The 11,884-nt window shown below is 42.9% G+C and overlaps 1 protein-coding gene across 2 annotated transcripts in view; it reads right to left on the bottom strand.

Annotated features, from left to right (window-relative positions):
- Positions 1-1,705: 1,705 nt before the first annotated feature.
- The window catches only part of MAB21L3 (mab-21 like 3), a 30,402-nt gene continuing 20,223 nt past the window's right edge, over positions 1,706-11,884 (bottom strand). Inside the window, exons 3-6 of one of the 2 annotated variants that reach the window (XM_063294586.1) lie at positions 9,490-9,781; positions 5,939-6,120; positions 4,688-4,882; positions 1,706-2,321 (exon numbers count right to left, since the gene is read on the bottom strand). In XM_063294586.1, coding sequence (XP_063150656.1) covers positions 2,088-2,321; positions 4,688-4,882; positions 5,939-6,120; positions 9,490-9,781 — 903 coding nt within the window. In that variant the 3' untranslated portion in view covers positions 1,706-2,087. Of the gene's footprint in view, positions 2,717-4,687; positions 4,883-5,938; positions 6,121-9,489; positions 9,782-11,884 lie in introns of both variants that reach the window. The other variant, XM_063294585.1, reaches the window with a different exon arrangement.

Genomic DNA, 11,884 nt, shown 5'->3' with positions numbered 1-11,884 from the left:
GGCTGTAGCAAAAGAATTCTAGCTATGAATCAAATGCAGGCTTTTGAATGAACTCAAGATTCAAAATGATTGCACCCCTTTCTCCTGCCTGACCCACTCAGTGGATTAGACATCCCTCCCTTTGAGGAGGGAGGCCTAGTTTCCCTATGTCTCTTGTTTTAGTAATGGACAAATCTGGACCAGGCTGTTTATTTTCAATCATGTGAGAAGCAGCTCTTTACAGGGCCGCAACGGGGGGGGGGGGGCAAGCAGGGCAAGTGCCCCAGGCGCTGTACTGGGGGGGGGGTGCCAAAATGGGCGTAGAATCCATGTTTGCCCCAGGTGACACAGACCCTAGTTGCGGCCCTGCACACTAAGATACTGATGACTTGAGCTAGAAAGGGGTTTATAGGTAATAATCAGCACCTTGAGTTTAAACTGAGAAGCCAAATGGCAGCCAGTACAGCTCCCACCATATCAGTGTTCACCTACTATAAAGATTCTCACCCCTTAATAGGTGGCAGCTGCGTTTTGCATCAGCTATAGCTTCTGAATCTCCTTCAAGGGCAACCTCATGAAGAGGAGGCCACCAGGAAGAACATTTTCTAGCACTGCAGATTGCAGGCTGAGTAATGGGATTAATTACAGAATGGTCAATTCTGGGCCTTTCACCATTTGCATCTACAACAGGACAAATGTGCTGTGGCAACATTTCTTTTTTTAGCAACCTATGACAATTTCAAGGGTAAAAAAATCCAACATGCTGCACGTGTTATTTTATCGGTGGCACAGCTGGGTGACCCATGATTGTAGATTCAATCTGGCCCCTACTAGCCAGACCAGCGCGGGCACTTGCCTTCCCCTCCACTTCCCAGGCACTCTCTGCCCCCCCGCCCCGCCGCCCACCAAAAGAGCTGAACCCCACTGCAGAGCTGGCAAATTTTGAAAGAGTGCTGAGCCCACTTCTCCTGAGAGAGTGGAAAAACAAGAAAGTGCAGGCCTAGCCATTTTTCAAAAGTTGGGGAATTCTACCTCTGTGCTTTGTACATTTGTGGGGCTGTGCGTGTGTGTGCCTGTGGGACTCAACTCCCATTGTGAAACTGTTCCGTATTCTACCTGATCAAGTCTGTTCACTTCTCTTCGTAATCGGTATATATTTCTCATGTCCTCTCATTTTTTTCTATTGTTCGACACATTTCAGTGCTTGTAGGTTAGCCACAGCAAGGTGTTGCAGTGTGCAAATTCTGCTCCTAACAAAGGACAAAGGCACTTACAATGTTACAGTGAATTTAGTTTATTCATTCCTATTGCTTTTAGAAAACAGTCTGTATTTTGTAACAGCCAACCTATAATAATTCCACAAAACTCTGGTCAGTGACTGTAAGAACTACAACTAGGAAAAGTTGCGGAATCTGCCCCTCACCACAGTGGAGAAGCCCCATTTGGCCAGGTGGATTCTCAACCTACCAGCCTGCAAGGCAATGAAGGCCGTTCCAAATAACCTCCCTTCCTCTTCTCCAACACAGCTTTGTTGCATGGCCACCCTTAAAATTTACCTGACAGACCCTGCTGGTTTATAGAGTACCCTGTACAACTTGTGGGGAATAGAAGGAGTGGCTGACTAGATAAATTAAGAGTTCTTCACATTTTAAAAACTGACCATTATTTAAGAATGATATCCATTGTCCACAGGCATATAATTGAATTAAATATGAAAATCCCAGTTTCTTTATTTATCCCTTTCCTCAATTCATTGCCAAAAAGAGAAGCCTTAAAAGATGCTTAACAGATTCTTACCAAAATTAAGTGTTATGAGTTCTTTATATATAGAAAAACAAAGAACTTGTGTTGATCTCTTGTCAGCAAAGATCACTTCTGTGCTCCATTGTGGAGAAGTGGGCTAGTTAGCCTGGCACAAGCATGGGAAGCCAATATTCACATACACAAATATACTTCGCCCTTGAGTGAAAATCCTGAAAGCTCCTTTTCACATTACATGTCTCAGTCATGGATTGAGTTTCTTAGACAACCCTTCCTGTGAATGCAAAAGTGAATGAGTCTGTGAGAACAAGGGAATAGTCATTCTGAAGCCCTCCTTTCCATCCATCTCAGTCCAAGGGAAGCACAGGGTTCTCCAAGAAGATGGCCAGCTTGCCTGCCACCATGTCCAAGTCTGTGGTATTGGTGTACTTCAGTAGGTTGGTGTCCTTCATGAAGTAGTGCTTAAGGAAATGCTGACTCACACATTTGTGCAGCTTTCGGACCAGCCGTATGAAGCTTTTGTGGAAACAGTGCCAGTCTTGGGCATGAGGGTACTTCTCACAGGTCCAAAAAAGTACCATCTACAAAGGAGAGAAGTCTCTACTGAGCACAATAGACAAGAGTTCACAACACTAAAGGATCAGCCATTGGCTCACTCCCAACTTTTACAGGGAACACAGAAATGTCTACTTGCTGAAGGGGGAACACAGTTAAGATAAAAAGGGAAATGGATATTATAATCTGGTATGTCCTCTCTTTCTATTTCTTTTTCTATTTCTGCACTGAACCCTTGCCCATCTTGGCTAACACTGATGGTCAGCATACCTTTAAATAGAAAAGCATGATAAAACATATTTTTAATTATTTCATATTTGCTATAGAACCCAGGGCCATCTTGCCAGGAATGTACAGAACACAGAATCTTTGGTGGCATTTTTGTTTTGGAGCTTGTTTTGTCTTGCTCTGGAGCTTCTTGCTGAAAAAAGAAACAGCAAGGTCCTTTTCCTTTCCAGGCCAACTCAAACTACCAAATTCTTCTCTGGACAATCCAGAAAATGCTGAGGCACATCCCTGATTCAGCCCTGGGATATCTCAGCCAATAAATCAAAGACAGAGCTCCAGACATACAGAAAGGAGATATACAGGAAGCTCCAAGCTGTTCTCCTTCCTAAGAGGCTGCTTGTCCATTATCAGTGAGGGAAGGTGCCTCTCGTCTGGTGCACATGGAGACACATTGGTTCTAAAGAGAAAGTTAATTCACTAATGGGAATTTTGGATAGCCCAGCACTTCATCTCAACAAATCTTGCTAAAGGCTTTGAAATAAATCATTCCAAATCTTGAGAATAAATCATCTCCAATATCTCTTCCAACCCATCTATGATTCTATGCAATCAGGTTGGCGGTAAAATCTGAGACTGGGGCATTCAGTTTTTCCAAATTTAGATAGAGCAAGAAAATGAAGGTAGTAATTGGCATGTCCTAGGAAGTCTGTTTTTAGACTCAGTTATGAGTAACAGCTTGTCTATGGATAAGAATATGAGAATTCCCTATTGGACCCATTCAGAAATCCATAAGTAGCCAATCTCTTAGAAACTGTACACAAATGAGTCCACTCAGAAAGAGATCTCTCTGCTTCCCAAAATGCAAGCTGTATTATAGTCAAGCTGGCATGATTTCTATGGTCAGAACTAATCATCTATGCTTTCCTGTCATTCACTCCACTGACTTAAGTGGTGACAAATATCAGGTGTGATCATTTGAATGGCACATTATTCATTTACTGGAGATGTGGATACTTCTTTGCATACATACAAGCAGGACTGAATTGAAGTTTTTCCATCAAAGCACCAATTTGTAATACATTCCAAATAATACCCTGTTCAGGCTCAGTATCATCAAAGTCTTGTTGCTTTTATAGTGTATTAATGTAATCCTGAAATACAGGGGAGGGCTGGTTCTTTTCAGGGATCAAACCCAGGCTCCCATCTGCCTTGTGTGCTGGATGATATCAGAGGGCAGAGACCTTCCTTTCCTCAAAAGCCCCACCTTCCTGGGCGTGATGCAGGGCAATACAAGAAGGGCTGGATCTCTGAATTGCCCTGCAAAAGCTGCTTTCATCTGTGTGGGGAGCCAGCACTCTGGTCATTACCCTCTAGGACCATTAGGAGAAAGCATGGAGCACTGACTTGCTGCCTCATCCTGCACAGAGCAATTTCAAGCTCCCTGCCCATTCCTTACCTGAACTTGGCCTTGCTGTGTCTTTTTCCTACTGAAGAAAACATGAGATGGCTTAAGGTTAACTCCTGCTGCGTGCACAGCAGCAGGAATACCATAAGGTCAGTTTTACTTGACCTTAGCCACATGTATCCCTGTGGAATGGCATGGAGCAAGCAAGCCGCCCAGAGTCACTTGCTGAGATAGGCAGCTATAGAAATCGAATAAATAAATAAACAAGATAGAGCTGTACTGCCAAAAGACCCAGTTAGAAATGTGGGCAGTGTTTTGGGGATGGACTTAATTTGTAGCCGTATGGGCTGAATGGTTGGGCTGAATTTGGCCCCTGGGCCAGAAGGTCCTGATTCTTGCTATTAAACTTAAGAAGTAGATTAGCTATCAATTTAAATAACCTCCAGAACTTTATAGGATACTAAAGTCTATTTCAGCTGGAATGAGTCATGCCACAATTCACATGACATACTTTACATGTGGAAAGGATATCCTTAAGGGATTAAATAACCCATTGAAGCAGTCAGTACCAGTATACAGTACCTAGATGATCAAGGGTCTAATACAGTATAAGTTGCTTATATGCTGGGATAAAATTCCACTCATCTTGTTTTCTGCCCAGTTCTTAACAATCTACTGGGCTAGTCATTCAAAAACTCTCTTCCCCTTCTCACTTTTACTTTTTTTTAACTTACTGTTACTTTTGTTGGCTACACACACCTGCAGGTGAAAGGATGTGAGGATTGGCCTATTTCCTGAACACCAGACATCCTCCTTCATCTGCCTCAAAACCTGGAAGCACGTTGTACGGCAACCACCATCTTCATCAAGTTCCTCCATTAGTAAGTGCTCAGCTCGTGAGAAGCTCAGGTTCCAGTGATAATTGGAAGAGGCTAAGAGATCAAAGCCAAAAGACTGCCAAAAAAATTTAAAAGTCAAGCACAAATGGTAGCAAAAACAGAGAAGATGTTAACATTGTGGCACAAGAATTCAAAGATTAGTTGAGTATCTCAACAGAAATGCATTAGTTTTCATTATTACAGTATTTTAATTTAATCAACACTATTCTAAGGGTCAAAGATGGGCACTGACATCATAAAAGAGATTTAAAAACACAAAATGTCAAATGTTAAATAAAGTAATGCATCCATGTTTAACTCATGACCCGTTATAGAATTTGGGCTTTGGTGAATCTCCATAGTAAGAGAGCCTTATTCATATCTGAAGAAGTACCCATGAATGACTTTTACTGGCCTCCATAGTTTTTCACTGGTGTACTAGTGGGGACAGGCAAACAAGGTAGAATGTTTAGTAGCTTTTGACAGAGTCCTGTCTAAAGACTGCTTCTCAGTTGGATAGAGATGCCTTTCATGAAGGATATCCCCAATTCAAATGAACTGATTCAGTTTAGATTAGTTTCCTATGTAATATATAAGACCTTAACTGAAAGCTGAAAGTGTCAGTCTTTCTGAATCTGATCAGAATAGCGTCCTTCCACTTCTATGAGAGCCAGTTTGGTCTAGTGGTTAAGGTGCTGGGCTAGAAACCAGGAGACTGAGAGTTCCAGTCCTGCCTTAGGCATGAAAGCCGGCTGGGTGACCTTGGGCCAGTCACTCTCTCTCAGCCCAACCCACCTCACAGGGTAGTTGTTGTGGGGAAAATAGGAGGAGAAGGGAGTATTAGGTATGTTCGCCGCCTTGAGTTATTTATAAAAATAATAAAGGTGGGATTAAAATAAATAAAAATAAATAAATTTCCCATATTTGACCAATTAAGGAGGGTATGAAATATGATTCATGCTTTGCATCCCCATTTATATGAAAAGTGCTGCAAACTCCCCTAACCCACTTTTTTTGAGTAGAAGAAATGGAACAGTCCTTGATACTAAAACTTCTTGGGAGTCTAGCTTCCACTAAATTCTGCTATCCCTTCACAATAAGGGTAAAGTCACTGTATTACTCAGCACAATACCTTAACACATTGTACTTTTTCCTGGCAAGGCCAGTGCTTAAAACACCGGGGCCACTTGATTTTCTGAGGCCAACAAGTTGGGATCTCCGCTGTTGGAACCATTTCAACCTCCACCTGGAAATCATGTATCTCAACAGCAATATGGACCACCAAGTTGAAGCCTTCTAAAATGCTGACTTTGTCTAGGGAAGAGAAATTAAGAAAATATTGTCAGCAGAGGCTGGCCTACCATATTTATAAAATAAGGCTAAAATAGAGCTAAATTTTATAATACTATAAAATAGTGCTAAATTTTAACACAGCAGAAGAAGCTTTGTACCTAAATTATGTTTGGTATCAAGGCCCTCAGATGTCATTATCACCTTTGCGATGCTTGTAACATCACAACGGCTCACATAACAATACAAAGAAATGAGCACTGGGCGGATTAAGGGATAAGGCAACCAACTAACAAAAGCAAGCAACAGGTGCTGGCAACAAAGTATCAATCCTAGCTGGAGGCCCAGAAGGAAGAGATACAATGTTGCAAGAGAAGTAATTGACAACGCCCGACCACGAGGCACGCCCGAGCTGTCAGAAAGCTTACGAACCGGATTGCCCGGCAATGGCCCATCACCGGCCGGAGAAAACCAATTAAGGAGACACCCGAGGCACGGGAGGGGCTGCTCGACCCCTCACCTACCGGCAACGGGGCTCGGGGACACTCGGAGAAGGAGGGGTGGAGCGCTGACCGGCGCGGGCTATTTAAATCCCATTCCGGCGCACTCCACTCACTCTCAGCTTTTCCTAGGGCATGCATTCTATACTCTAATAAAACCAGAACCTAAAGCCTACTCTAGTGTCTGTGTTTTACTGAGTAGCAGGCAGAGCCTGACATCAGAAATGCTTAATGTCCACTGGGGTTGGAAGGTGGATAGCAGGATCACCACACAGCCAGAGCCAAAGGGTCATCTTGGGTAGTACAGTGTAGTGATAAGATCATAACGATTGCAATTTGGGGATGGGGTGGGGGAAGAGTTATCTCTGCTTCAGAAATGAAACAGAATAAGAACCTGTTTGAACCCATATTTCTTTGCTTTACTAGCAAGCAAATAAGTAGAAAAGTGCACCAGTATAAATTGCCCTAGGCCACATGCCAAGTCCTTTTCTGCTCCAGAAATGATGGGTGGATTCTTCTGGCTTTGTCTCCCCTCCCACCAAGCATCACCTGCCAATTGCTCTTCGCAAGATGTGGCTGTGTGGGGATGAGCAGGTGGATCCTTTGAATCTTTGAATGGCAGATTTAGCCGGTTGTCAAGTTGCTCAGCAGGCCTGTCAGCCAGGGTATTTCTGAACATGAATCTAATGCTCTTTTGAAGGAATGTTAAGCCCATCTTCGAAAATAGCCCAGCTGACAGAAGAAGGGTTGTGAGAAGCAGTGGGGATACTCCCACCCAGTTCACCCCATGATCTAGCACTGTTTCAAAGAAGCTCTCTCCCCCTCCCTCTCTCTCCCCCTCCCTTTCTCACCCTCACCTACATAAGGCCTGATAAGGGCTTTGAAGAACCCTGGACAAGTATTGCCCTGCCTCTATGGAAACCAGTTGCCCAGTCCACTGAGGGCAGTGCCCAGTGGCAGGAGGGGAAGGGATGTGCCCATAGCAGCCTGAAGTGGCCATCCCAATCTCTGAATGCATCAATCTCATCAACAGTGAAGCACTTGAGATCACATCCACAGCGAAATTGTGTTGGGAGAAGGGAAACGCTACTTTAAAACTGGAACAGCTAACAATGATGTTAAGCCACCACAGCTGTGGTCTGGCAGCATCATGAGGACACATGTAAAAATGATTAGCAGGGCTTGTTTCTATCACAGTTAGAGGGGAGTGACTATCAGCCCAAATGCAGACTAAATTATTTCTCAGAAATAATTTCAAGTGACAATTTCCCATTACATGCAAAGATTTGTGTCTATGTTCAGCCTATATATTGCAGGTTCACAATGGGAATACATTTCAAAAAGGAAGAATGAGGAAAGCTCAGTTTAAGATCATGACTGCAAAGCTGAATATTGAGATCAGCAACAAGCTTAGAAAAAAAGGATTGAAAGGAAAGAGAGCCCAAGTTAAAGAAAAATCAAAACCATTCAACCGATTCTGGACAGAAAGTGCTGGTTCCAGACGCTGGTGCTGCTACTTCAGTGCTCAAGAAATGTGTGTGTGCTGAGGGAAAGCGATGTGCATGTGCAACTTTTCCCCAGTGGCTTCTGACAGCTCTGCTCTGGAGGGTGTGCCTGAGCAATATAGTAAGATGAAAGGAGACCTGGCAGGATCAGGTTGCTCTCACCTCAATCCCTGAATTCCAGCAAGGGAAGGAGAGTTAAAGGCAAGTGAGATACAGATACATGATATTAAAATATATATTATATCTTTGGTGCTGTTGCTACCAGACAGCAGGTGAATGGAGTGCTCAGTATCTTCTGCCACATTAAGATATGGCTGTACTGTTTATGGTAATCTATCAGCGGTGGTGACTTGTTTCTGCATAATGAAATGCTGGGGTCTGTATGTTTGTAAGTTATTCAATCCAGCCTCTATCCATGAACAGCAGGAACTCCACTCCATAAAGTGTTAGATCTGAACACAAATAGTATAGCTTCAGAAGAAGAGGTATACACAAGGCAACCAACTGGAAATTGGCTGCATTGGGTAGTAATATGGAATAGATGGAATCTGAGGGGCTTTTATATGATAAGATTTGAGTGACAAATTCCAAATGTTTATTGCCCAATATTTCAAAAATCTGGAAGCATGAGCTAGCATATTTACATCTAAAGTGATTTACTATATAGAAAGTTCACTGTTTCGCCCCAGGTCACTGGTTTATAACTGCTAATGGCAAGACTATTGGGAGGGAAGGGGATAAGGGTTTTGTGTGTGTGAATATCCATGCTTGTCTCTGCATGTGCCTCTTGACTGGGCATCAGAAGTGGCTCATGGGCCCTTTGGGGAGAAAAATGACTGAAATGTGCCCCACCTTCCCTTTTTACCCATTCTCTTTCTTTAGACACACAATAACATTATAGATATCTCTGAACAGAAAGCTTTTCCATGTTCTAAGTTCACACCAAGTACTCACTGGGCTCATTCGCACAGCCTCTTTGCCCTGCTTTCCTCTGGTTCCAGAGCCAGGAGGAAATCATGTCACACTGCCCCACAGCATGCCTTTAACACGCAGCTGGAATGGAGGCCATGCTGTGCTGCTCTCTGTATAATTCCTCTGAGACTCACTGAAAATGACACTGGCAGTTTTCCCTGGCTGAAATGTGTATATCACCAACCAAAGGAAAGCTTCTTTCCCCAGGACCATGCAGCTGCTATATTATCCTAGGAAAAGGCATGGCTACTTTAAAGAATTGTAAGTAAGTTTTATAGGCAGAAAGGTGACATGGAGAATTACTGTGAAAATGAGTCAGGAGAAGCTGTCTATGGATGTGAAGAACTGAAGGGTCTAGAGAAAGGTGGAAAGGCCCAGACCGGCTTTTATTTTTCCACTTTCAATAGTTAACTCACCTCTGAGATTACAAGATGCAATAGATTTTTCCACAAGTTCTCGAAAAACTGTAAAAATTTTAGCAGGCACAAGGTCACCCCCAATGTTCACATCTGCTTCATGCCACTGCTGGAGGCTCTTAGAGAACTGTTCCACTTCTAACCACTGCTGCAGCTCCTCCGGGTCCCTGACAGGAGACAGGAGTTTCGCCCCATGTGCTGTATAGTAACGCCAGTGCTGTACCTGGCCCTCTCGGTATCCAGATAGGCCAAGCAAGGGGACAGTGATAAGGACCTGGCTGGGGCCCAAGACCTAGGCAGGTTAAGAAAGGCAGGAACAAAAAACGTGAGTGGAGGAAGATGGAAAAGTCATTCTAGAAAGCACTTTGCTGAGAGCACATCCTGCCCTCCCTTTCTAACCCTCCAAATGATGATTGGCCCAGATTCTTTGTCTGAGCAAGTGCTGTACATAAACCTTTCTCCCCAAAAGTCTGGGCTATTCCTGTTTTTATTTTCTGGGAATGCTAATAGGCTGGTGTGGGTCCAGGGGGATTTTTTGGGAATTATGCAGGAATATGCTTTGCTTTGTAGTATGCCAGTTTATTATTTAATATTTTTGAATTAAAACATTCTGAAACAAAATTAGAATCAAATAGTGCAGGATTCTGATGGATAACTTAGGAGGGGGCTGTGGGCACCCACAGAACCTAGGTTATAACCTTTGTAGTATACAAATTCATTACACTGTAATACGTTAAACTGTAAAATTCCATCTGTCATAATATAATCTGTCCTCTTAGATATAATTTTTTTTATTATACAGTATATATAATTTTATTAAAGAAATTTTAACAAGATAAAAACCATACAAATATTGAAAAAAGAGTAGATAAAGAAAAATAGTGCACAGATAGAAAAAAGAGAAAAAGAAAGAAATAGAAACAGAAGTAGAAAAAAAATAAAAATAAAAAAATAAAAGATTATAAGAAAGCGGCTTCCGATCTTCTTAACAGCAGTTATAAATGCATTTATATTTTACCCTCTCTCTCTAAGGTTACATCATAGTTTCTTTCTTTCCATAAGCTGCCCTTTCTAATAGTCAAACCCATAAATCACAAATTCATTTTTCTCTTTTTTCAACAAAAAGTCCGCAAGGGGTTTCCAGTCACTGATAAATGTAGTTGTTGATCTTTCTCGAATCAAACAAGTCAATCTTGCCATCTCTGCCAGCTCTGTCGTCTTCACCATCCTTTCCGCTGTTGTAGGTATCTTGGAGTCTTTCCATTTTTGCATAATAAACAATAGAAAGTCATCAAGCCACCTCAGGATGTGAACAGAAACAAATACTGTCCAGTTCTGATCCCCACAGTACAAAAAAGATGCTGAGAAAATGGAAAGCATGCAGAGAAGAGTGACAAAGATGGTGGGGGGTTGGAAGCTAGAACAGTAAAAAGAAAAGGAACTGTGTATGTCTAGCCTAAAGAAGAGAATGCAGAGGGGAGACATGATAGCAGTCTTTAAATACTTGAGTGGCTGTCACAGGGAAAAGGGTGTGGATTTATTCTCCACAGCTCTGGGTGGAAGCTTTACAAAAGGAGATCTAAATTCAAAATAAGGAAGAATTTCCTGACTCTGAAAGCTACAAAGCCGTGGAAAAGCCTGCCTCCTGGAGTTGTGGATGTGCCAACACTTAAGTTTTCAAGCAGAGGTTGGACATCCATTTGCCTGGGATGGTCTGAGGATTTTTGCCCTGGGCAAGGCCCCTTCCAACTCTATGATTTTATAAGAATGGAAAGCAAAAGGAGAAAAGCAGCAGAAGAGAAGAATTAAAACAGACAGGCCAGCCATACAAAGAACAGATGCAATACCCATGTCATGACCCCGTTGCAAGGCACACAAGAGCCTCACAACGTGGATCACGATCATCAGGAAAGAGAGGAAGGATACAATCAAATCAATGCTCAACTAATCACCCAAGCAACCACACCCATGAACTGATCTACAGCTTAATAGAAGGACATCACAAGGTAATTCAGATAAGCATCGATGACACAGAAGGACTCACGCCTTGTGCCCCGGAGGACGCACCTGCACCAATAGGACAAAGACGGCAGCCGGGAAAACGCCCAAACAACCATCACAAATCCCATCAACATCTAAATCTCCCGTCCGGTCAGGGGAATGGGGACAATGGAGGGTGGAGGAGCACAGGGTCCGGCAAGGGGGTATAAACAGGACACCATGCCACCACGCCTCCATTCCCGTTTTTCGTTCTGTCAAGCATTCCGTTCCAATAAACCGGAAATCCTTAATTCCTATTAAGTGAGTCCGTGACTTATTCGGAGCGAGGCTGACCCTGACAACCAAGCAGAGTACAAGGAGACCAGAAAAAATAGATTTCCATCAGCCTAGGTAA

This window comes from Candoia aspera, chromosome 2 (genome assembly GCF_035149785.1).
Source record: "Candoia aspera isolate rCanAsp1 chromosome 2, rCanAsp1.hap2, whole genome shotgun sequence".
Classification (NCBI taxonomy): domain Eukaryota; kingdom Metazoa; phylum Chordata; class Lepidosauria; order Squamata; family Boidae; genus Candoia; species Candoia aspera.
Note: the sequence above shows the minus strand (reverse complement) of the source record. Positions and strands in the feature narration are given on the sequence as shown.